Below are 26,436 nucleotides of genomic sequence, written 5' to 3'. Positions count from 1 at the left end.
AGGGCAGCGCACAACTGTGCACAACTGAATAAAATCTATTTTTTACCATTATCGTTTTTCGTTGCCCAAGAGCGTGGCTTATTGCTCACAATCGCAATAAAGCTTATGTAAGTATTTAATGAGTAGTCAAAACTGTTCCTTGACTTACTAGACGTTATGCTTGCACAAGGATGCTTTCGCTACAGTTACTGGCATTGTTTTTCTTGAAGTGGTGCAAGCAATACCTAAGGGCCATCTTCTATCCTGCAAAACACGATAAAAAGTAAAAAAAAAAAGGAATAGTATAGGAAAAATACCCTTTATTTACATCAATATAGTCATTCAACTTTCATGACTGAGAAAAAAACGAGGTTGTTCATCATGCCTCAACACCTAAGAAAGCTCTTAAATTATTTTATTTCTTGTGCGGAATATGCTGACAGGAGCTCGTGGTCTCCCAGAAGATCGTCCCTCTACCCTTGTGCGCTTCATCCTGCGTATGAAATTGGCAGTACATGGTTAACATGAGCAATTGCTTATTGCGACAGCAACATATGTCTATATCCTGTTGACAAAAAGTGTCCACAAAGCGTGTGGCCAAATGTGTCGGCACGAAAACGTCACCCCGAATGAATGAATGTGATAATGTTTAATTCGGTTGGGCATGACATTCATGAATCTGCGATATGTAGGCCTGTGAGTGACCAGTTGAAATTAAATAATTATTTCGAATAAACGAATTGAATGTTCAATTCGAAGCGGCTTCTTCTGTCAGTGTTTTAGTAAAAAATATTGTGTAATGGTGTGTAAATTTTAAAAAGATTACTTGGTGCAAAAAATATACTTTGGTGAAACTCAAAACAACATTTTGAATTGATACATAAAGCATTTCATAATTAGGCGATTAACTGATGTTATTATTCAGTGCACCTATCGAGAAGATTGGCACACAACTACAGCGTTCGAGAATTGACTATATGTAATTGAAATATTTGAATTAGTCAATCAATTATAGTTCATTACTTCATTTTCATCTAATAAAGTTACTTCAATTCTCAATCGTGCGACGTCCACCTTTCATGACCATCTCAGGTGACAGTCAAGTTGTACGATTGTGTCATGTAACTATGAGGGCATTACGTGAAAAAGCCACGTGACAGTCACGCTGCATGAAGATGTCTCCTTGCTATAATACAACAAGATGTGACAGTCAGGTTGCAGGAGAATGTGACGTGACTATGAGAATGCCACGCGACAGGAGCACTGCAACGAACGCGCATCAAGGAATAAAAATTTATCGGTATGTTTAACATCTTGCAGTTTGCTTTCACAACCGTTGAAGAATACGCGGCATGTCCTGTGGTTGTAGATTGTTGACAAGGCAGTAACATGTCCCTTTCTAGCACTTTTAAAGTCCCACCGTTTAGTCGGCACTCAGAATTAGCGCTGAGGATTTATTTTGCAGCATGGCATTATCCCTTCAATATGCAATTTATAGACTTATGTGCAAAGCAACGTCGGAATTTTTTTCAGCGTGTGTTGCTACTAGCGGAGGTTTCTTGGTTTTGTCAGAATTACGAATAGCAAAGTGCGACATGTTTTCTAAAAATTATTGAACTGAAATGAATTTCGGTGTTCATCAGGTAAACATTCGAAGATAATAGAACATATATTATTTCGTTGGTGTACTATATATTTGCTCGATAGGCGCACTGAATAATAACATCAGTTAATCGCCTAATTATGAAATGCTTTATGTATCAATTCAAAATTTTGTTTTGAGTTTCACCAAAGTATATTTTTTGCACCAAGTAATCTTTTTAAAATGTACACACCATTACACAATATTTTTCACTAACACACTGACAGAAGATGCCGCTTCGAATCGAACATTCAATTCGTTTATTCTAAATAAATAATTATTTCAATTGGTCATTCAAAGGCCTACATATCGCAGATTCATTATAGTCATTCCCAACCGAATTAAACGTTTTCACATTCATCCATTCGATGCGACGTTTTCGTGCTGACATATTTTGACCGATAATTTCATTTCAAGCCGGTAATTTTAGGGCCATTTAAAACCACTGTATATTATTTCGCCAAACTTGAGTGAAGTAGCATGTCGTCCGCCAAATTTCAGCAGAAGTGTCTGTGCCGATAGAACCAGCTACTTTTTTTCTGAATTTCAAATATATAGTGCACCTACGAAATAATATATGTTCTATTATCATTCGAATGTTTACCTGATGAACACCGAAATTCAGTTCAGTTCAATAATTTTTACAAGACATGTTGCGCTTTGCTTATCGCGCAATTAAAAATAATTTTATGATTAGGGTTCATAGCGAAGCGATGTTCTTCTGACGATGCAGCTCACATAAGTTTAGAAACTGAATTACGCTTTATTAGCACCTTCTATAATATTTCCCTTATTTTCCGATGTTCAGCAAATTGAATGATGTGAATTTTTGGAGGCTTACGTTTCAGAGTTATTGAAGTAAATTTGTTCTTATAGGTTGTTGCAACATTAAACCCACCACTACAGCAAGCAGACATACTGCTCTTCGAATTTTCCTTGTTACTATGACAACTATTTACAGCGCCGAAAGAAAAGAAAAGATTACTTGTTCAAAGTAGAAAGTACCCCGCCAGGGTGGCGCAGTGGTTAGGGCGCTCAGCTACTGCCGCCAAGGATGCGGGATCAAATCCCGGTCGCGGTGGCCGCTTTTCGATGGAGGCGAAAAGCTAGGCGTCCGTGGGCTGTGCGATATCAGCGTACGATAAAGAACCCCAGGTGGTCAAAATTCCCGGACCCCTCCACTACTTAAAGACACTTAAAGACGTCAAACCCCATAAACTAAACCTTGTTCAAGCGACTACATCTCCTGATGATGGTACAAAATGACCTTTTCTTCTCTCATGTAATACGTATTTCCTTACTAAACCTTCAGTCGATTTTAGGAAAAAGGTTCGTAGGTATAAGTATGAAATACCTGATAAAACGCAAAACATAACTCTACAGGTTCGAACCTCTTGCCAGCTGCATTCATTTCTACGATTGCTTAAAATTTCGTGAGAATAGATTGTATTAGGACAGCCCTACGGGCAACCGTAAAACCTCCTCCACAGTGGATCAGTAGTCATAAGGCAGTCGACTACTGAGCCGGGGGACCGTGGTTCGATTCCGCACTCTGAGGCAAAACGCAAGAGGCCTGTCCGCTTCTCATTTCGCAACTATCTAAACAGCTAAATTACGTAAAAATAAATTAAATAATATATTAATAACACTGTATGTATAATAGATACTTGTCTTTTTATTCTTAAATGCATGGGTTTTTTATTATTGTCTATTTTGAATACTCCCCTCTGTAAGGGGCTCTGAGGGATTTAAGGCGAAACAATTTCGCTTCGGACGCCGCTCATCTTCGCCCAATTGCAATACGTAGTTGCAACTGGAACAGCGTGCAGCGATACGCACGCTTAAACGCGCTGTTCTTTATACCTGCTGTTAGTCCTCTGTTACCTTCTAGTTAATTAGAACAACGAAGTAAAGAAAGAAAAAGATTTTGCTTGCCACGGCTCCTGTGAGCAGGTAAGCTGAGACCGTCGGGAATGAAACAAACAGGAAGGGGAAGAAAAGAAATGGCGGAGAGAAGAAAGGGAAAAGGTCAGCTTAAAAAGCGAGACAAAATAAAAACACGCCCTCCACTGAGCAGCTTAGATGTTTTTCAATTATTCAAGAAGTTTTGTGTGCAAACGACTCGGAAGTGCATGCGCTTTCTGCGTAGAATACCTTGGCGCCTCGGCTGCTACCACCGCATCCACACATACTAGAGAGGAGGAGCGACGCTGCTCGCTCCAGTTCGAGGCTGTTTCCTCCTTGCCGCAAAAAACGGTCTATATCGCGACGCAGTGTAGTTGGTTTTTTTGAATGCCTCGACATGCGCTGCATTATAAGGCTAATTATGCGGAATATACGGTGGTTTTTTGGATGAAGCGGTGGCCTAGTGGTAGAGCATCCGCCTCGCATTCGGGAGATACGGGGCTCGATCCCCAGTGCCGCCGGGTACCCACCGGTTTCCAATGGGTACAAGATTTCCCCGGCCTGGTGCTCGGCTCTTCTGGGGTGAAATACTTGGGAAAGGGGTCACAGGTCCTAAATAGTTGCTCCGATGTGGCAGTGATCAGTTCCGCCATCGGACAACAATAAGTCCGCCTTGTGCGGCAAAAAGCCCATTATGTGGCCCCTTTTCCCAAGCAGTTAACCCCAGAAGAGCCGAGCACCAGGCCGGGGCAAAGCTTGTACCCACTGAAAAACCGGTGGGTAACCGGCGGCACCAGGGATCGAACCCGGTACCTCCCGAATGCGAGGTGGATGCTCTACCACAAGGCCACCATAATGGACAATAAGTCCATTATGTGACCCTATTTCCAAGCATTTCACCCCATAAGAGCCGAGCACCAGGCCGGAGGAAAGCTTGTACCCATTGAAAAACCGGTGGGTAACCGGCGGCACCAGAGATCGAACCCGGTACCTCCCGAATGCGAGGCGGATGCTCTACCACAAGGCCACCATAATGGACAATAAGTCCATTATGTGACCCTATTTCCAAGCATTTCACCCCATAAGAGCCGAGCACCAGGCCGGAGGAAAGCTTGTACCCATTGAAAAACCGGTGGGTAACCGGCGGCACCAGGGATCGAACCCGGTACCTCCCGTATGCGAGGCGGATGCTCTACCACAATAAACGGTGTGTCGTTTTGGGATAAACAGAGGAAACGCTCCAGCGCTGCTGAATCGCATTTAGCTTGCCCACATAAATCTCGAGCCACCTCTTAAATCTTCGTCTAAGCTAAAATTCTTGCGATTGAAATTATAGCTGCGAAAGAAGATGACGCCAGAAAGGTTTAAGAGAACTAAATATGTTCAGTACATCGTCAGCGCAACCATAACTCACACAAATGCCGCGGTCTTAGTATATCTCTAGCCGGTTCAGGAGTCTATCCGTTCGAATGTTTATTCCTTGAATTCGCTCTGCTTATAGCTATTTATAGCGCTTGCACAAATTGGCCACAGCGTTCAGAGTGTCAAAGTGTTATCCGGTACAGCGTTGGCGGGCATGACCTCAATTGCATGGCCCCCGTGTCCAGTTCACGATTTGTTTGTGCGTTTCGGCTCACCTGCTTACATGCAGCTTAAGATATATATATTTTTTAAGCATTTGGTGGCATAATACGCCACGCATTTAACGACAACAAAAGCTGCTTGCGAGCGGTGCTTGCGATTGTGGTTGAGTGCACTACACTTGTATGTACTGCAGCTGAAGGGAGCAGCGTGTGACTAGCTGCGGCCTCTTCCTGCGAAAGGTTTTCCAGCACTTTGCCCTATACATTTTTCCCGAAATTTTTATTACTTGCTCGTTACCTTTTCCTCGCCTTAATCCCTCTCACCCACTCACTTTTATCATTAGCTGCGCTCTTCCGCACTTTCCTGTGGCAACAGCCACTGAGCAATTGTGTGATGGGACGTCATTCCATTGTTTTAAAAAGGCTAGACACGTGCAATATACGCAGTATCTGCTATTGGCATAGCAAGTAGCAGTAGGGAGAAAACACAAGGTTGTTCTCCGCGAAAGAGGAAAACCAACGGTGCATCTCCCGAGTTACCTTACCGCTAAAACTTCATAAAGGCACTTTTAATGAAATACGAAAGCTTAATAATACCCTCGACGAACGAGACAAGCATACTGGAGTAAAAAACAAACTAAAATATTCAAAACAGATCAATGTTCTTCACTGTCACACGGATGCAAAAGAGCAAAGCGATAGGCAGCGCTCCTCGCACTATTATTCCTATGTCATCTCTTCGATGGCGTTGCCTACCTTTACAGTATGGTGGTTGGTCATTCGTTTTTAAATACTGATCACCTCTTCCAGTCCTATTAATACTGTGGTATCCCATTTCACCAGCCAGGGAGCTATTCGCATTCTTGCAGTTGTCGTAATCGCTCCAGCCACCCTTGCAGTAACACGATGTAAACGAGCAGTTGCTTGTTACAGACTCGATGAAAAGAGCTTGAGCTCTGTTATGGCTGCAGGCGAAGTCAAAGGGGTCTGAAATGTTTAGTCATCAAAACTACAATCAATGGCTGAAACCTAATGAGTCATTGCACTTGTGGCATTTTTTAAGCACCCCTCCCTAAAACATACGTCCCTCTACCTCGGCAACCTACTGTTCACTATTTCACATGGGAAGGCGCCCGCCACATTCTCTTTCTTTCTCCGTTTTCAGTAGGGAAGAAACTTATTTTATAATTCTTCTGTGTGACAGCGCGAAAGCGATGAAGCGAGCAAAACGGCAAGTAGATGTATTCTACCGGCTTTTTTTCCTGTTCCTTTCCATAGATAGGTAACGCTGCAATAAGGCCCTAACGGCTGACCGCTACCCTTCTTTTTCAATACAAAACTCGCAATATACCATTTGTTCACATCTCATGCTCAAGTGAATACGGGTGCAAGTAGGCTATACAGTAATAGAAGAGACATCTGCGCGAGTTGGTATGGTGACATGATAGAAAAACAGTTGTGAAAGATGTTGTGATAGAAAAACAATAAACTTCAGTTGTGAGTTCAGCGCCCCTCCTGTTTGTTTATTCACCTCCGTCCACGTCTGTTGCGCTGTTTTTCTATCATAGGCTATACACTGAAGCTTGATAGTCTGGCTTAGTCTGGCTTCGTCAGCTTAGCAGGTTTAACGTCCCAAATCGACTCAGGCTGTTGGGGTGCCATAGTGAAGGGCTCGGGATGATTTGTACCGTTTACATAAATCCAGTTTTGTACCATACACTGATGTTGCAGGGTGCACAGGCGCTTTGCTTTTTGCCTCTATCGAAAAGTGAGTACCGCTGCCGGGAGCAATCAAGCGCCGAAACCAGTGAGTCACCACAGTGTGGTGCTGAAACTCGATGGCACCGTTCTACTTTAAGTACACAGTCGGAGTAAAGTCCCCTAAAGCAAATTTTTATACCGCGAGCCGCCTGCTGTGAAGAAATGCAGCGATGCAGTAAGTTAGGTTGCCTCAAATCATTCAACATTCTAATTCTAACAACAAAATAGTATTTCCGGAAGTACTCCTTCCAACCTCCCTCACAGAAACTGTCCAGAAGATTAGTGCATTAGCTGCACATAATAGGGCTCCATCCTGCATCACCACTTAATATTCGTAAGCGCATGACTGCATACTTTTTTAGCCTGCTGGATCTTGCATGCACGATCTTATTCATGTTACAGCTGTTAAAGTGCGTTTACACTTGTTAAATTGAGGAAACGCTTTGCAAAGCATTGAATCTCTTACAAAATGTAATAGGCCGAGGTGAAGCCAAAGGAAAGCGTGTCTCCTTTGAAAATTAATATTCGCAGTGTGAGCTTTTGAGGTGATCTCGGAACGACTCCGCTTCTACAAATAGCCTTTATCACACTGCAGTTTTTCCAGTGAAGAGCTGAAGCTTTGATATATTGATGTTACCAATGGAATACATATTTATATACATCAATGTATACTGCAGTCACAGATGCAGATATTTCAAACGTTCGAATCGTATTATTAAGCTACCCGAAATGCGGTTTTCAGCCAGAAGCGCAAAGATGGTGTCTGTAAGCCTCTTGCCCAGTGACGCTTCAGCACACAAATTCCGTCGCGCTATTCGAGCTCAAGGCACTTCCTTTTCTTTACCCGAGTGCACTATAGTGCCGTAGGGCGGTGCGTGCTCTGTCGGTTCACCATCAGGTGGGAGATGGCTCGTCGCGACTAGTGAATCTTGGTGAGCACGCTGCAAGCAGCCAACGAGGGGTTTATTTTGTAGCGCTGCTGAGACTCGGTCATGCTGCCGGTGGGCATAGTGGTAGGATGCTCATTCGCCGCCCGTCGAAATATTCCCACATACACCTAAGGGAGCGCCGAACCCCCATGGGCCTGCAGCCACTGTGAACCGGCAACTAGCCTTTTGACTTAGGCAGCCGTAGTACACACTCCCTGCGACCCCAGGAGGTTCGGCGCTCTGTCAAGTGTAGTGTGGGAGCATCTCGACAAGCTGCGAAGGAGCGTTGCGCCACTACGCCCACCACAGCGTGAGGGGCTGCGTCTGCCGCGTGAACTATCGATATATTGCTCAGACATTCACCAATTGCTTAAAAGGTACCGTATTCAGAAAATCCCGCTTCGGCGTGAGCGAAACATCAGGAGCATGCCTCCGAATGGCGGCATGTTGGAGGCTGGCATCGCTGGGCGCCGATTGTGCGTAGGGGTGTGCGACGTGACCCAACCACATCACATGGCCGATTTGGGTGGTGCATCCAATTCGGCCTCTGCTCTAGGTGGAAGTGTGTGTGTGATAACAACTCCAGACTTCCAGCACTTTTGTATTCAAAGCCGGACACACTGTCCCTGGGCCAAGCCGGCATATTTGTAAGCCTTATTAGGCGGTCTCTTACATAAGAGGCCGCGCAAGCAATGGGCCCAATATTGGGCCACTATTGCAGTTGGTTGTAGTTCTTCTGGTCCTGTGTATTACCACACATTTCAAACGCAGCTCCAATAATTGGTTTATGATTTTTTCTGCCTAAGATCTACGACTTTGTGCTAAAAGAGCATGCGCGATGAACCTGCAGAATAAATAAGAGATTGGTACATAGCTAAGTGAGTATCAATGATAATATACGCAAATAAGAATCACAAATAGATTTGGCAAACATAATTCATTAACACTGTCTCGTTAGATTCAAAAAGCCGAGCTCTAGAGTCCGGCTGTATTTTGGTTACTTTTATGAACTGCCGCACTCTTGCAATTCTAGGCGGCCGAGCTCCTTGTATTCCTGTGCTGTATCCCATTGTTCCGCTTGCGTCGCATCTTTGAGATCTTCTGCGCAGCAGAAATGAACTGGGTTTTTAAACCTCGCTTACAGCGTTCGACGCGTCGGTTTGCACCAACACTAACGATCTAATCCCATTAAGGAACTTGTTGCCCTCAAGAAATTCGGACAATGACAAGATATTTGCTTCTGTTGCGTATTAGGCGCAGACATATGTTCTTTCTAAATCCTATCCTCCAGTTATAAGCAAAGGCTACAAGGCAAAGACTACAAGGCAGTTTTTTTTTTTTTTTTTTTTTCAATTATTCCTATTCCGATATCGAAGGCAGGTTTGCTGTATTGAAGAAATGCACGGAAAATAAATTTGAGAACAATGCATTTTATTCGTCACCTTTTGCAAAAGTTATTTTACTCTTTTCGCGGTTTCTCTGTACTAGTAATTCAAGTATCGATGCTCCACTTGAGGGTGCAAGTTTCACAGGAGCAATCACAACTATACGCCAGCCAAAAAATGAGCCGATGATGCTTTTTGCTTTTCACGCTGCAGCTACAGCAAGCCATGAAATACGCTTTATGAATCAGGAAAGCCAAATATTTATACGCCATTAAACCCAAGCTCACACTAAACTTTGAACTTCAGGCCGAAGCTACATGCGTAAAAGTCGACAAGACGAGCAATCGTTGTTCAACGAACGAGATTTGTCGTCATATATACCGATCATCGTGGACAACGGAGATTTCCTGAAACGCTGTCACCTACCATTCACTTCGCGGTAATTCTAGAGAAATCAATTTTGCCGATTATACTCGCTGCTACTGAATTTATTGCAGCTTTCTTGGTTTATCGCCACAAATCAAGCTTAATTTTTCACACGCGAACACTCTAACCTTTGTTTATAATGGGTGCTGTCTGGCCTTATATTGATGCTACAATCATCACTACACAAAAGGTACATCAGTGCACGCGAGGAAGAATAGCGCTGATTATTTACCATCACATCCCGGCTGCTGCGATCCACCATTTGGGTAAAAGTCAACGTGTCCCTTGGATTCGTTGAGGCCAAGCTTGGAGTTCTTTAGCTGGCCTGCGCTAGTGTGGATAATGTCGACAAAATCCGCGTCCGCTGCAGACAAGGATACATTTGTTTTTTCAAACAAAGGTCCAGCAGGATCCAAGCCTAAAAAAACAAGAAAATCGTTTAGATAGCGTCTGGCATAAAATAAGTTATTCTGCACCCTTTTATTGATTGTGCCATGCGATGGCACAATCAATAGAAGGCTGAATTTAGACACTCGCTCTTCCAGCAAAATTCTGGTTCTGTATGTACGGCAAGAGCATTGAAAGCAATACACAGTCAAAACTCGATTCAACAAATCCTTATTTACCGAAAGTACCAATTTAACGAAGATATCGTAATTCCCCCTCAGAAGCCAACAGAATCCAATGCTTTGACTAACTCGAAATACTGAAATCAATTCCATGATATGACCCGATTAATATAACTTTTTCGTAAAATGAAGATGAAAAAGGATTGTTTTTGTTCTATTTTGTAGGATAGCATCCCAAAATTATTGATTGCTAGCCCACGGTAACAGCGCCAGACACCTTCGTCCCGATTTTCTTCAAACTGCACTGCGCGAAAGGAGAGTTCTGGTTTTCAATTGAATTCAGCAGATGGTGCCAGCGGTAAAAAATGAAAAACAGTCTCATGTCGCATTCCAAGGAGCGGTATTACAATGCGGTGCTTTTTGTGGCGCGCTTTGTGTTTCACCATTGTGCTCCTGGGGACATTTTTCTGTGCATTTGAGTGCATGCACCTCACAAGCTCAGCTTGTTAGGCCTACAGTGCTACTTAGCTCTTGAGATCTATGAGAAATCAGTGCAGTCACTGTTCACAAAGCGCATGCAGGCAAAGATAATCGAATTCGTTGCTGGAAAATAAATTTGTAGTTTTCTCGGGCTCTTCTTGATGAGTAACAGTTTTTGTTTCTTGTTTGTTACCAGCGCCGGTCATTTTTTCTGGCCGCATTTCATTTTCGGAGCATTAAGGATTCGCAAGTGTCATGCTGCGCTAGCTTTTTGAATAGCACCGCACCTTATAATCGAATGCACCAAACTATAGGACTGAGAAAAGCCGCACTCGATTTAACGAAGTTCCCGATCTAACGAGATAATTCACGTTCCACTCAACTTTGTTAAATCGAATTTCAACTGTACTTCGAGACATATTCCTGAAGACAGCTGACAATAGACTGCTTATTTAAAAATCATTACACAGTTTATTACGACTGACATTTTTTACGTCATATTAAGCTAGCTTCCTTTTACACCTATTCCTTATAAAGAACTTTCATTTTTCAAGGAAAGGTATATTTGTGCAGCTAAAACCTATTTGATACTACATGATGGCTCTTTATGTTGCTAATAACACACCATGGTTATGTGCATAGGGGCTAGCGATTTCAATGCCTTTCAAGCGGTTTTAGTTGCAGAAATGCGACGAAGAGGGTCTTTTCCGATTTTTCAGCAGAACCGGTCCTTCTGCGCGAGGAATACATGCTCCAATCAGAACTTTTGCTTGACCTGATCCTGGAAATCATAGTCGGCAATGCACTCTCTTACCAGAACAGGATTTGGCCACTGTGGTGTAGTAATTGCCCATTACTTTTCATAAGAATACCCCAAATAACCACTGGTCTAGAATCTTCAGCAGCTTCTGAGTAACTAATCACAGTGGCTGTCAGGCATGTGACACAGTTAGTGGTGCTATGTGTCTCTGGCTCCTGATAAAGTGCCATCGAAAATTGAACCTATAGTTGCGTTTAACGATACACTGGATGCGAAACGAAGGCAAGACTAGCCTGGGGTGGCAGGAAGTTAGGCGGTCAAATGGCATTACGTTTGCGGGGATATAATGGTTGCAGATAGCACTGCATCGGATTAATTTGAGAGACACGCGGAAGCAGTCTTTGCCTGAAGTGAGTGCAATCAGGCTGATGATCATCCAAAAATAATGAGAACTCTTTTTTTGGCGGGATGTTGTTTGTGAATACAACTTTCTTGCACAATGTAACACTGTATTCTGGCAAATAGCATATCTCAACATCTCGGCTCAGAATTCTAGACGTTTCTTGCGGTCGATTGTCAAATGTGCACTCGATTGGTCTTGACGGAAGCCTTAAAGACCAAAGCAGAGCGCATGTTAGAATAAAATCAAACTTTTTTGTAATGATCGGAATGATCGACAATTTATAATGAAATGTTCATAACAGTATCTTGGAACATTCCACAGGAGTGAGATATTCGAAAAAGCTGGACTTGAAGGTAATATTTTATTCTTGCCTGCTCAATATGCGTCTCTCCTTCTTTTCACGTACTGTCAAAAATGCTCGCTTTCTGGCTCATTGTTCTGGTATTATCGGCGTTAGCGCTGCTGGGGTTCAGGGCGAAAATAACAAGCACGGCTCTCGCAGGTCATAGCTGGTAAAAGAAAGTGTTGGACACTACTTTTGTGACATCAGGCTGCTTAGCATGGAAGGAGTTGTCGCCTATGATTGCTGATCTTCATCAGAGACCGGAATCGAATCCATCGTTGTCCTTCCATGCCGTGTAAGACATGGTAGTCCTGGCTAAAGCAGGTACGTTCGTGCAGCTTGGTCAAAGCAGGGCTTTATATCGGGTGTAATTCCATAACTTTTTGTAGCCCTAAAGCTGCGCTTGAACCATGTGTGAAATAATCAACCCATTACCTAAAGGATTATGGATAAAGCTAGTAACGAAGTGCGCGGGCGCGAAGATCCGTAAGGAGAGTCCAAGACGACGGCCATTAACACATGCTGCGCAGTGTGAATAAGAATGGAGCTTAAGTGTACACGAAAGGTTTTTTTGCGCAGTGTTCGTTCCTTTTTAAGGCTGATAGTGAAAGGCGTGCTAGTATTAGACATTGTATTACATCTAAGTGAGTCATAATTTTCTGTCCGCGTTAAAGTGCGTTTAGGTGCCTAATATGAATCTATTTACAAAGGAACACTTCGTGGGACGCTTAAGCTTATGCGTCGCGATTGTCGGGGTCACGTCTTTTGACCTCAATGCGCTCGTCAGCTAACCAAGTGGTATTAATCTTACGCAGCAGCCAAAAGTTTAAAAAGGGCCTAATGCAGAGAAACTACCGCAGCAAGAATAAGGCGGATGCATTCAGCAAATGACGCATCTCAGACTGCGACGCACCATATTAGGGGTATGTGCTCCAGGAGCATCAGTAATGTGCGGCGATTAGGTCATGCTCACGTATTGCTAAAATGCATCAACTGAACTGCCAAAAATTCATTACTGATGGAATTTTTTTTATTTCTGCGATAAAATATCGAAGGTCTGCAGCTGACCTGAATTAGCACAGTATCACACTGCCCTCTGTGACCACCAATGTTTGTGTTTGTCTTGACTAACGCTCAGAGCCACTACATTCGCACCTTACGGCACCATTCCAAGGGCCGATGTTTGGCCACCACATTGCCATATTTACCGCATGCTGTTTTTAACTGCTCAGTCTTTCTCAGTAAGAACGTTTTTTTTTTTTACTGCAATTAATACCTGTGATGCGTCCAAGCTTCCTCTTAGTGTGCCTCTCAAAATGCCGGGCTGCAAATCCAGCGACGTGCGCGCCCAGGCTAAACCCTATGAGGTGCATATTTTCCGGCATCAAACTGCAGTTAGAAGATACCATCATCTCCTCCAGTAGCAAAGACAGCAAAACACCCGGCAATGGAGTGTTTACGGCAGCTACTGCGTAGTCTGGAAACATTGCTCCCTTAATCCACTTCACCATCAACACGTTGCAGTCAAGCTACGAAGAAAGAAAATCAGCACAGGTTAGAACAGTCCACACAATGCATATAGCACGAGCAATGCTAATCGGAAGCACTCTACTTGGTCACAGAATCGGCTGCCTAACAGCCTCCCCGCTCACCTGTGACCTCATGTTTCCAGACTTCATTTGCTGTCGCATTACTGCTAGGGCATCAACTGTTGTCAGAAAAGGAGGTTGTGAATCAGTTTCCCATATAGAATATGCTCTAAAGATATGAAACTTATATCTACAAATTTATGAACAAATTCGTAACAGAACCAATCGCCTCGTGTTTCGAGCCTTTATTTGCTGTCGCATTACCACGAGGGCATCAACTGTGGTCACAAAAGGAGATTGTGAATCAGTTTCCCATATAGAATGTGCTATAAATATAATAAACTTATATCTACAGTTTTTTCAACAAATCCGCAACGGAACTAATCGCCTTCATAAAACAGCAACCAACGGAAATGGAGGTTGAAGTTAGTGTAGAAAACTCCTCGCGTCGAACATCGCCGCACGCCGTCTGCCGGAATCTGTGAAGTAGTCTTGCACTTTAACACATAAAGCCGCACATCCAGGAGATATCGTGAGCATGCCTCTGAAAGGTCATACTGACAGGTCTTACGGCCGGGTACTGGTAGTTCGAATGTGCAATGGTGCGATGACAGAGTGGTGTAGCATGCCATAGAAAAATGATGAAGCTTCCATGTCTCCCCTTTATGGCTCCCCTTGTGGTTCCTCATCCACATACATGCAGTTTCTATCTGTGTATTACCGATGCCTTAACACGTATCTGTAATATTTTACACTTCTTATCAGCATGCAGTCCAAAACTGCCTCTTTAGGAAGCTAACATAAGTGACTACTCGACATAGACATGAAGTCCCGGTTTAACCAAATCGCACGAAGTGACCTGCATGGCTACAAGTAACGTGCGTATTTCGGCATCTAAGATCCTTAAAATGTTCGTTCTTTGCAGGGAGCCGTTCCATCAGGTGCTTTCTTTAACCGTGTGATTGAGTTTCTTCAACAGTGAGCATTAGGCTCGCTACGGAGACGTCCTTTTTTTGTTCGGCAGCGCTCTTATGTCGGTATCGGCTATATAAGCAAGAAATCAAGGGCATTATTGTATCAGGTGACTGTTAGATGCCTTATGGCCGAGCACTGAATAATCGACGATATGTGGTGTCACCAGAACAAATGATGCGACATAGAAGGCAAGAGCTGCTAACTCGAGCTTAAATTTTGAAATGGGAGACTTAAATCGGAATCAAAAATACTGGGACTCCCGGGTCTAGCGTCATACATCGTTACCTTAACAACACGGACAGGTTCGTATTGCCTAAAACGGTGTTTATAAAAGCCTCGTGTAATCTTCCACATAACTGCGTATCTTACGACTGCATACTAATCAGTATGTGAGAGGTTATTAAAGCACAAATATTGGGAATAATGATTAAGCCATTAGCGAATAGAATAAAGGCGAAAAAGGATACTCACTGGTAGCTTCAAACGCTGTTGCGTACAAACCTTAAAAGAGGAAGAACACTAAATGTTCCTAAAACATTGTTGTTTTTTTGTTGCGCCTGACGCTTTTTAGTTTTTGTTATTTCTTTTTATTTCCGCTTCTTATCTCTTCGCTTCAGGATCTCGCGGTACGAGCCATCATCCGCTCAAGTAAGCTTCACAACTGAAGGACGAAGTGGGGATGAATAATTACCGGAACCTCCACCTTCTTTTTGTGCGGAACTGCTTGCAGTGCAAGAGGCGATTCGCTCTGTGGCCGTCATCCCCATGCCTCTCACGGCCCGTATTGTCATACGCACTAATGCCCTCCAAGTGACAAAGCTACTTAGACGCGTTAGTGATAGCACAGAAATCTGCCAAAGCATACACACTCTAGCGGCATGCATACCACAGCCAATTCGTATCGAATGGACTTCGCGCGACCTTGTAAGTGCTCAAAGCCAGGCGGATTCTGTGACCCGCCTTTCACCCTCAGCCTCGACATCGCCGAACCTCATAAAATTGGACAACGCTATCCTATTTTTGACAAAAAAGGAACGCCTCCGATGCCGTACACGTGCTCTGATACCTCCGTGTATGGTAAGCCTACTCCACAGTCTAACCCGTGCAGAGGACGTGGCGCTTCGGAGGATTAGAGTTGGGGTAGCCCTAACACCGGCAGTGATCGAATCATATCGCTTAACTAGAAGCTAACTTCGTCCGAATAAACTTGGTGTGTTGGGCTGAGAAAGCGAATCGGAAATTTCACGGAACCAGATTTTTATGCCGGCAAACGAACGGCGGATCCCCGTGCTTCGTTCGGAGTAACGGAATGCGGTATACGGTGCTGAATAAAATAGTTTGGCACTCGCATTGGCCCGCATTTTGCCAAATGGTCCTTTTCGCAATGTATTCAACTTTTTGGAGATCCGGAGGGTTATGCAGAGATTCAGTAAAGCCGCCTAGGCCTCCTGCCATTGTTTACGTTCCTGCCCGCTTTCCTGCGGCCGTGAGTCACCATGTTGCGGAGTTTCATGGAACCAGTCCGGCTCAACGGGAAAAACACCCTCCCAGTCACGCTGCCTTCTGGGACCTGCTGATAGACAGCGGGGGTCCGTTCACCTTGCTGCTCGTCAGATGGCACCAACGTTTGGATCGCGTGGTGTCATGCCTGTGCGAGCTGCCTCGCGGTCGTCATTGCAAGTCACGTGTGTGCCTCGCGGATGGCATTCAAGGAGCATTTCTCGACAACCATAGGTGAACGTTTAAGGATGGAGGGATACGAAAAACTAGTTGCCTCCCCCTTCGCCGCGTCCGATCACCACCCGCTCAGCAAGCGTCGTGGTAGCGCCGGCTGTCAGAGGAGGTAAATACTTCCCCTTTGGAGAAGGAGACCCAGCGATGGGTGCGCCACCAAGACGTCTACGCGGATTCAAGAAAGAAGACGACGACACAGAGAGCTTCTCGATCCAGCCGGCAAAGCGGGAAGTCTTCTCCAGCTGCCTCTGCCGGCAAACGCCAGGGGATAGCAGACACGGAGTATGCGGCGCACACGGGAGGACCCGTCGTGCACGACTACCCCTCTTTTGATTCCCAACAGCGAAGCGACCAGTAAATACCGTACGCTCTCGCTACCTCCCGCGGCAGACGCCATGGTATGGCTTTGTCCGAAGAATACGGCGCGCCCGGGAGATCCCGGACGCCATATTCCCGGAGCGTACAAATGTCCTCCGCCTACGTCGCGCCCCCACTCCCAAGCCAATGAGTCAGAAGTCCTTACGTAGCCTTGCCTTTCCAAAGAAAACCTTGCTGATGTATACCTAGCCGGCGTGCTCTAGCTGTATTATTTCCAGATGCAATATATAGTATTCGAGTATTATGGCTGTGTCGTCCCCGTCATTGCCCCTTCGTTCCCTCCGCGGGTCACTAGCGGGGACGCTGCATCCGCGGAGCGGAGTGGCGGTGAGGCGGAAGGCAGCCCCCCAGTAACCCCACAAGAACAGATTCGTGAATGAACGTTTTATCGCGTAAGCGCGTGTGCAATTGATGCAATTTAATGTGCATAGCGCTCTTCTGCTTTGCAACTCCAACTTAGACAACTAGCGCTCAAAAAGGCGCTAAAACTGGCCTCCTTGAAGAGAATGATGAATCTGCACTAACAAACAGGACGAGTGGCGGGGATATGGACATTTGCGCTAATCAGCCATTTCCGTCATCTTGAAATAGGCAGCCCGACGCAGCTTTCTACTTAAATCTGGCATGGCGCCTCGGCGCCTACTACTGCATGCTTGGTTGAAAGGAGAAATTTTCACTAGATATGCATGGTAGGTAAGCAAAGTATGGCGACACTGTGACAAACGTCTCAGAAGTGTAAATTATGTTTAGGGGCCAGCTCGCTAGCTTCTTTGATTTGCCTTATTCTGAAAAGTCTACCGGAGAATAATTTATGGCACACTTAACGCCATTGAACTATTCGGCAAATTGACCCTGAAATGAAAGCAGAAAACAACCCCCGGTTTCTTTACTTGTATTACGAACTCCGCCTTTACGGTCCACAGAGGCGCGATCTCCTCTTTACGTTTACCTGCCGTACCTCTAGACCGCAAAGGCGGAGTTTTGTGACGTATTTGCCGTCCGAGAACAGGACTGGTCATCCAAGTGCGCTCTGGGAAATGCAGTCTTCGCCAACTCTCGCGGCCGCTTGCTCTGGGAAAGTATTTTTTTTTTTATTTCAGTGAGCCCACGATCAACTCCGCGACTACGGTGCCTCATCAAAGAAGAAAGCCGTAAGAATTCATTTTTGCGCAGACTGCCGGGTAATTGAAAATTGGTTTCGCCTTTGTTTAAACCTTTATCTGGCTTAGTATTTTACGCTGTGTTTTTTTGTGTAACTCTTGCCCCTATTTACTACATCTGGAATACTTGCCTTGATAGCTTTATAGTCATCTTTTATCGCAATGTTTGTTCATTGTCGGCTTTTTCTCTTGCCGTGGGCCTAGTTGTCTTCTGTTACTATCGTGTCAAGGTGTTTTGCTTTTGTTCGATTATTATGCAAAGTAATTTAGACTACTAGCTACACATTTTCAATTATATTAAGAAGTGACTTCCTTAAACATATTCCTCAATCACAGTGACACGCATACTTCACGGGTTGATGGGACTAACTTTTAACGGTCCTCAAATCTCATAGAGGTACGGCAGGTAACCGTAAAGGGGATTCCTCGCCTCTATTGACCGTAAAGCGGGGGTTCGTGACAACGTGCTAATAAACGGCGCCCAACTTGACATTCTCAGTCTACCTAAAGACGAACCATACTCGACATTACCGAACTCTTTGTTCAAGTGACACTATCACTCAAAAAGCAGCTGCGGTCTCCATTGTGATGTCGTGAGCGGCAGCAATTTGCTCCTCTGACAAAAAACTGCAAGTTTGAGCATAAAAGAATGCTTTATCTTTGCCGAAACGTCTGTGCAAAGGCATTTCTCCTCTCCCTTATGCGATGGCTTCACAACGAACCAAAACTACATTATAAGTACTACCCAGGACTCCAAACATACAGAACCACTATCCCTTGCGTGAAAGTCACAAGCGAAATTTGGGCCGCCTGTTTAGGAAGCAGAGAATGTGTATTATTTATCACCTGTATAGTAGCATTTTATTCTTGCTGTACTATTTTAGCTGAAAAAATGCTGAATAAACGATTAGAAATGCAGACATGGTGAACTCTCTGGTGCTCCATGCTCAGACCTAGAAACTGTGCACCAAAGGACCGAGCATTGCAGCATTCGGCATCATTCACATTCTCAACTGAGGCAACTATTTCGCCAGGTAGATCAACGAAGCGAAGAACTTACCGAAAAGGTTTTGCCAGCTCTCTTACCGCAAATTGTTGGCATTGGACCGAACCCTTTCACTTAACAGCATCTGAATCATTGGGCATAGAAAACACTTCCGGTACCGTAAACCGATTCCAAGGTTCCATTTCGTCAGTTTATGTGTACCTTGCCTTCGCGAACTACCTAAATCTGCCCCCTACAGGCCCGCAATGACCCTTTGCTTCTGCTCGTGTGACCCGTGCTCCTGCAACACACCGGTGCATTGGCAGTGGAGTAGTGAAGAAGAAAAAACATGTGTCTTCTGCTTCCACCTATAAGCTCTGAAAAAGGTGTTGCCTCGGCAACGAAGCGTCGGTTTCTTTCATGAAGCTTTGAGCAAAGAGTCGCAGTCTAAACTGTAGCATGCATTATGATCCGCAATAAGAGTTTTTAAAGAGTGAAATTAAAAATCGTCTACATGCAGTAGTACTTTTTAAATACTATTACATCACAGCTAAAGGTGCATTTGTCCTTCTATCGAACACCGGTTTTAGGTTGGTATAATTCACGTGATTTCGGGACATCATCTACCCGTCCTCGAATTAGCCCATCGTCTAGGTCATGTGACGTTGTGCCCTCATCAGCCTCTCTACAAATAACACATTTCCGCGGCAGAGCTGGGCGGTGCATCGGCAGGTATCATGACACAGTGCAGATAAGGTGACAAGGTGTGTGGCAAAACTAGACCAAGTGAAGTCGCCATTTCAAAAGTTCTATATCAAGGGGTTCTGCTAGGCTGTGACATCCCCCACAGGGACGCAATACAGCTGAACAGCAGTACAATGGACACATTCAGAAAAAATCTTTTGTGAAATGTAAAAGGCGATCAAGTGCCAGTAAAACCGCTTTTCTCTGGGTTGTAAGCTGAGCGCTCTCTGCAGCACACTACATGTCTAAGCCACTGAAGAGGTTTCACTTATACAATAGTGCCCGTTTTATGCAACTGCCTCCAACAGTAGAGTCAAGCTCATATATAGGGCAACAAAATGTAGGTTAAATTAATATCCCTAATTAGCACTACTTAGCGACGTTCAAACAAGCACACTACATTTATCTGCTACCTTTCTCTACTACTTTTTACAGTAGGTTATTATTATGGTAGGTTAATACTTTACGGTAGGTTCTTATTGAATACCAAGACTTAGCAACTGAATAAATCAGTGGTTTGAATCGCACAGCTCGTACGGAAGATTTCTAAAGTTAATAAATTTTCTTTTCCTCATAAATTCATTACTTCCAATTCCAATTGATTAAAAACTGATAAAGAAGAAATATTATCCTTTGCTTTCCTTAGTTCCGATGGAAGTTGGCTCAGTTTATGTGAATCTAGTAATCAGCATCCTATATCCTTACGTTTACCTTCAGATCAGGCAGTACGGTAATTCGCTGATTATGGCCAGGGTTGTTTAATCCAATTTTTATCTTGCTAGACCGATCAAACAGCAACAGAACGTGAATTATGCAGCCGTAACAGAAATTGGCATAATTTGTCTGACCCTTTAGCACAAATTAGATGGCCAGTCGGCGGTGGCACGTTGTGCAGACAACTAACTGCTTCCCATGCTATTTATTTGTGCTTCATAGGGCTTCTACAACCGTACCAGGAAATTGCGCCGGAAGACACGTGCGGAAGAACAACGTATCTACAACGCCTACGAGAGCCGCCAGCCACGAGGGCCGTAGTGACGTTACGTGCTGCCCAGGCTACATAAGCATCCCCTCTTCGGATCTGCCGTCCAGTCGGCGGTGGCACGTTGTGCAGACAACTAACTGCTTCCCATGCTATTTATTTGAGCTTCATAGGTGAGTGCACCAGCATTGTATTTACCTATACTCGACCAAATTTTCCACTGCCTGCCACTGCCGACTGGTTGCCGTGTGATTTTTGTTGACGATGTCGACTGCCACTGCTGAAGTCATGAAAGCCATTGAAGATTTCAAACGCGAAATGCGTGTCGAAATACGCTCAATGAATCAGAGCATAACATTTTGTTCTGACGCTGCTGATGATTTCAAAAATGCTCTATCTGAACTGAAAACTCTGACTGCAGAGGTCAAGAGGACAAAGGAGGAATGTGCTGCCTTAAGGCAGGAAAATAAGGACCTAACTGAGAGGCTAACTAAAGCTGAAGGGAGAATTGTTTAACTGGAGCAATACAGCCGGTTGAATAATGTGGAGATAAAGGGTTTGCCACTCACCGCTAAAGACAGAGCGGCTGAAATAGCCTTGCAAATCGCACAAACCACCAGCATTCCTCTCGACCTTGCAGACATTGACATCGCGCACAGCGTTAAAACCAGAAACAACAAAGACATTAATCTCGTTGTAAGATTCACGACCCGTACGAAAAGGAACCAGTTTCTTGAGGCAGCAAAGAAAGCAACCCTGTCAACCACTGATATTGGTTTCACTGGTCCTGCTCAACGAATTTACGTCAATAAACATTTGACACCAGACAACAAACGCCTTCTTGGTGCCACTATTGCAAGGAAAGGGGAAGTGTCTTGGAAGTTCGTGTGGACAAAAAACGGTAGCATACTCGCGCGAAAAACAGAGACTTCTGGTATCATTCGGATTAACAGTAATGACGATTTGCTAAAAATGACGTAAGGCGACGTCATTACTCATCACACTGATGTTGTTCTTGCTTTCTTGCCTCTGGAAAATGTATCGAGCACTGCACCTCTTTTCACACCTTCACAATTTAATAAACATGTTAGCCTAGATGAAAATAACCAACTCATGTTAATACATTTCAATAGGCAATCTGCCATGAACAAAGCTGACCAATTGACACAATTTTTGGCAGGCTTAAGGATATCGTTTGATATCATCTGTTTAACCGAAACATGGTATCGTCATGACACCGATGTTCTGCGAATACCGGGGTATAACTCTTTTTATGTTAACCGTGCTACAAAACGTGGGGGAGGCGTTGCGCTGCTAGCGAAAAACACGTACGCCTGTGAACTGTTATCTGATCACTGCTTCTGTAATGGTGATATCGAAATGCTCACTGTGAAGTCCGCCCGCCAAACGTTTTCTGTTCTTTACCGGCCCCCCCAGGGAAACTTAGCCACGTTTTTTGACCGCTTTGAGCGCGAATTATTCTTTTTTAACACAGAAACCTTCATTTCCTGTAGAGCGGGAGACTTCAACATAGATATTAACAGAGTAAGTCCTGCACAGCAAAAGCTTTCTGCGCTTCTCGGAGTGACTGGATTCCACAACGCTGTCAGTAGTCCCACACGCATCACTGCTACCTGTTCTTCGGCGCTAAACCTTATAGTAACAAACAGTCCCAGTACACTCTTTTCGGGCCGGATCGCAATAGATATCAGTGATCATTTACCTGTTTTCTTGCGCCTGAACAAACAAATCCGTACGAAGGCAAACGCACAGGCTCGACGGCAACTTATTTCTCAAGAAAGGCTTGAGCAATTTAGGAGACGCATTGCTTTAGTGAAGTGGGATCCCGTATACCGAGAAAATGCAGCCGAGGGCGCTTACCGCAAATTTCTGCAAATTTTTCTCTTATTGTACAATGACTGCTTCCCTGTGGTTGACATAACGCCATGCAAAAATGCTCGTAAGCCGTGGATGAACCGTCGCCTCACGCGACTCGTGAAAAAGAAACACGAGATGTTTGCACAGTTCATTAAAACGAGAGATGCGGACGTACTAGCGAGATTTAAATCATTACGCAATCAGCTGAATAAAGAAATTAGGATAGCTAGAGCCGCTTACTATAACAACTTGTTTGATATCCCGCTTTCTAGAAATCCCAAAGAAAAATAGAGGCGCTTAAACTTAGTTTTAAATAGAAACACACACAGCAGGAACATAACGAGCTTAATAATCGATGGTAAAGAGACCTCAGACCTTGCAGACCTTGCAAATGCATTTAATAAATTCTTTTCCGAAGTAGGTTATAGCCAATTCAATGCCGGAATCGCGAATTTCTTGACTGACAAGATAGAGGCATCTCTCTTCTTAAGACCAACGGACGAAAGTGAAGTTTTTGCAATATGCCGAAAATTAAAAGACACCTGCAGTCTTGATGCACATAATATACAGAGCCGAACAGTTAAGTACATTCTTGACATAATTACGCCATGCCTAACCTATATATACAACACCGCACTTATTACAGCTCATTTCCCTACTGACATGCAGCTAGCCAGGGTAGCCGTGGTATATAAAAAAGGCGATGCGAACAAGTTGGGAACCTATAGGCCAGTGTCTGTACTTCCGTACTTTTCTAAGGGTTTAGAACAACTGATTCGCATCCGTTTGCAACATTTTCTGCAGAAACATTCCGTAATAACCGACTGTCAGTATGGCTTTACACAAAATAGGTCCACGGAGCATGCGCTACTCGTCCAAAAAGAATACATTTTAAATAATTTTGAGTCACAGCTTCTAACTCTCGGTGTTTTCGTTGATTTCAGTAAAGCCTTCGATTGCCTAAATCACGATATTCTTTTTGCAAAACTAGAGAACTATGGCATACGCGGACATGCTCTCAGCCTAATCAAATCTTATCTGAATTCACGATCTCAGTATGTGGTGATTAATCATTCCTCTTCACAGATTCTAGGAATTTCGAATGGCGTCCCTCAAGGCAGCATTTTAGGGCCACTCCTGTTTAATATATATATAAATGACATCCCTAATATCAGTAACCACGCAAAATACATTATATATGCAGATGACACCAGCCTATTTTTTTCTTCCAAAGACGTACAAAGCTTAGCAGACACCGCGAATGGCACGCTCTTATCGCTTGCCACATGGTCATCAGCCAACTCATTAAAGATAAACAAAGAAAAAACTAAAGCAGTACTCTTCCTTCCTAAAGGAAAACAAGTACTTACCGCCCCTCGTTATACCTCAATGGCAGTGAAATCGAGTACGTGGACACATTCAAATCATTAGGTGTAACGTTTAGCAGTACGATGACATGGGATGCCCATGTTAATAATATTGTGTTAACGCTTTCTAGAATTGTCGGAATTACTTTACGTAACAGGCATATTCTACCTATCAAAACTAAAATTACTTTATATTATGCATTTTTTTATTCGCACCTTAGCTATTGCCTTCTTGTCTGGGGCCATACAACGGTATCCAATGTCATTAAACTGCAAACATTACAAAAGAAAATGCTTCGCGCAATTGTCAACGGGACGTATGATTCGCCTACTAAACACATTTACCTACATTATAATATTGTACCTTTCAACAAATTATTTGACTACAGATTTGCATGTCTCTATAAATCAACGATAAAAAAGAGTGATTCATTTTTTTCTGAAATTGTTCCTATTACATGTCGCCACTCATCATACGACATCAGACTGCAGAGAAGGTTTGCATTACCAAAGTGCAGAACTAACTATGAGTTTTGTATGTTGAGATTTATTGTGCCAAAGTTCCTAAATACCCCTTTGAGTGACCAAGTGAATATTATGTCTTTTTCTTCCATTCGTAAAAGCTTTATTCAGCAATCTATGCTACAGTGATGTCAATAGTGTTTGAACGTACTGTGCCACTCTGTGTTATAGCCTCACGGTCTTCTGCGTCTATTATTGCTGCCAGTTATTAGATATGTTCTGTCAACCTTGTTCTGTAGATGCACTTGTATTGATTTTTTTTTTACCAGTGGTTGTTCTTGCCTTGTGCCTATACTGCTGACTTGTAGGGGTGGTGAGGCCCGTCAAGCGGTGCATAATTCACTGCTTTTTTCTCACCATCCCCAGTTTGTATGTACAAACTGAAATAAAGATTGATTGATTGATTGATTGATTGATTGATTGATTGATTGATTGATTGATTGATTGATTGATTGATTGATTGAACATGATACGAGCCCGGTACAGGAACCCAAATTGCATTTGGTGTCTAGCGGCCTCCGAAATAAGAAGGTATCTGATTTAACTCAGCTTGGGAGCGGCAGTGTGCTATCTATAAATATATATACATAGATAGTGGCAATGCGCAACTCACCGTGTCCATCAGGGCATCCTTCAGCATGTACATCCAGGTAACATTCATGTCTCTAGTGAATCCATGCGTAATCCCAAACAGCGGCTTTGCGACGTTCACTTGAGATTCAATGTAAAACTCTCGCCACATAGTGTGGTTCACTTTGATTCCAGGGCTACTGCGATTTGGAAATAATTCAATCTCCGTTCCAATGCTTTCCGGGGAACGCGGGCCACCAATCTTCAGAGCCATTCTTTCTCTCGGTTCGAAGCATCCAACATGCTTGTAGCACGTGTGATTGCCCTGGTATGACTTAATGTATCCCTCTATCTGGAATATATATAATTAGATTATTGAGCTGAGTTGAACTTTTTGGCACTTAGGCAACTAAGGCCATCATGCGCCATACACGAGGTTACTGATGCCCGAAAAAAGTCGCAAGAAGAAACCTGCGATGGAATGTCAGTAATGCTCCTTTTCTTTTATATGACCAGTTTTTATGCTAGATCTGGACGTTACTCTTTATTAGCATAACATTTATAACAAAACGTGGAGGTGCAGTACTTACACGGTTATTTTTCATCTAAACTATTTCACGCCGCTACTGCTGGAATATAATTTAGGCGGCAGTAGAAAACACAACAATGTGCATTTCATAAAGCTGGTAACAGTACATCCCCTAATTAACACAAATATATCTCAGCAGCGCATTTTTGGTCCATTAACTTGTGGCACCCATTTTTTTAACAAAACAGCAGTTTTGGAACAAAAACTTTTCAGCTACTTGCTTGCGTACACGTAAATTCTGCAATAAATTACGCTTCAGTCTTTTTTTGTGTTCTTTTCAGCAGCATTCAATTGTGAAGAGTTTCACTACGCATACTTCAATGATACCAGTGTATTTTATAGGGCAACAACATGTAGGTTAAATTAAGATCCCTAATTAGCATTACTTAGCCGACTTAATGTATCCCTCTATCTGGAATATATATAGTTAGATTACTGAATTGAGTTGAACTTTTTGGCACTTAGGCAACTAAGGCCATCATGCGCCATACCCGAGGTTACTGAGCATCTTTAACGAGTGAAAAGTGTTTAGGAAATTACAGGTTATTCAGGATTCCTAATTGTTTAAGAAAGCTAAAAACATGAAATTTCAACAAGTTGGCTTTCCACCATGTGTTGAAACGCGCCTTCTGCATGCACGAGCTTCACTCTATCATTATGTGTTTTATTCTATGTAGCTTATTTTTCTGCTTTATTTTATTTATTCTACCATTTATCTCTCAAACTTGTTTAACCTGATGCAATCCCTCTAGGGGACGTGTATTTTCTTGATTTCCTTACTTCGATCTTGCGCAGCAC

The 26,436-nt window shown here is 43.6% G+C and overlaps 1 protein-coding gene across 5 annotated transcripts in view; it reads right to left on the bottom strand.

Annotated features, from left to right (window-relative positions):
- Positions 1–128: 128 nt before the first annotated feature.
- LOC146176381 (pancreatic lipase-related protein 2-like) overlaps positions 129–26,436 on the bottom strand; it is a 59,729-nt gene continuing 33,421 nt past the window's right edge. For 2 of the 5 annotated variants that reach the window (XM_084582724.1, XM_084582726.1), the window contains 5 exons: positions 25,093–25,401; positions 13,442–13,694; positions 9,843–10,028; positions 5,866–6,096; positions 295–472 (listed from right to left, as the gene is read on the bottom strand). In XM_084582724.1, coding sequence (XP_084438850.1) covers positions 468–472; positions 5,866–6,096; positions 9,843–10,028; positions 13,442–13,694; positions 25,093–25,401 — 984 coding nt within the window. In that variant the 3' untranslated portion in view covers positions 295–467. Of the gene's footprint in view, positions 244–294; positions 473–5,865; positions 6,097–9,842; positions 10,029–13,441; positions 13,695–25,092; positions 25,402–26,436 lie in introns of those variants that run through there. The other 3 variants (XM_084582725.1, XM_084582727.1, XM_084582728.1) reach the window with 3 other exon arrangements.

Source organism: Amblyomma maculatum, chromosome 10 (genome assembly GCF_055883805.1).
Source record: "Amblyomma maculatum isolate TAMU_Amacu chromosome 10, ASM5588380v1, whole genome shotgun sequence".
In the NCBI taxonomy this organism is placed as follows: domain Eukaryota; kingdom Metazoa; phylum Arthropoda; class Arachnida; order Ixodida; family Ixodidae; genus Amblyomma; species Amblyomma maculatum.
This window is presented reverse-complemented; position numbering and strand designations above follow the sequence as displayed.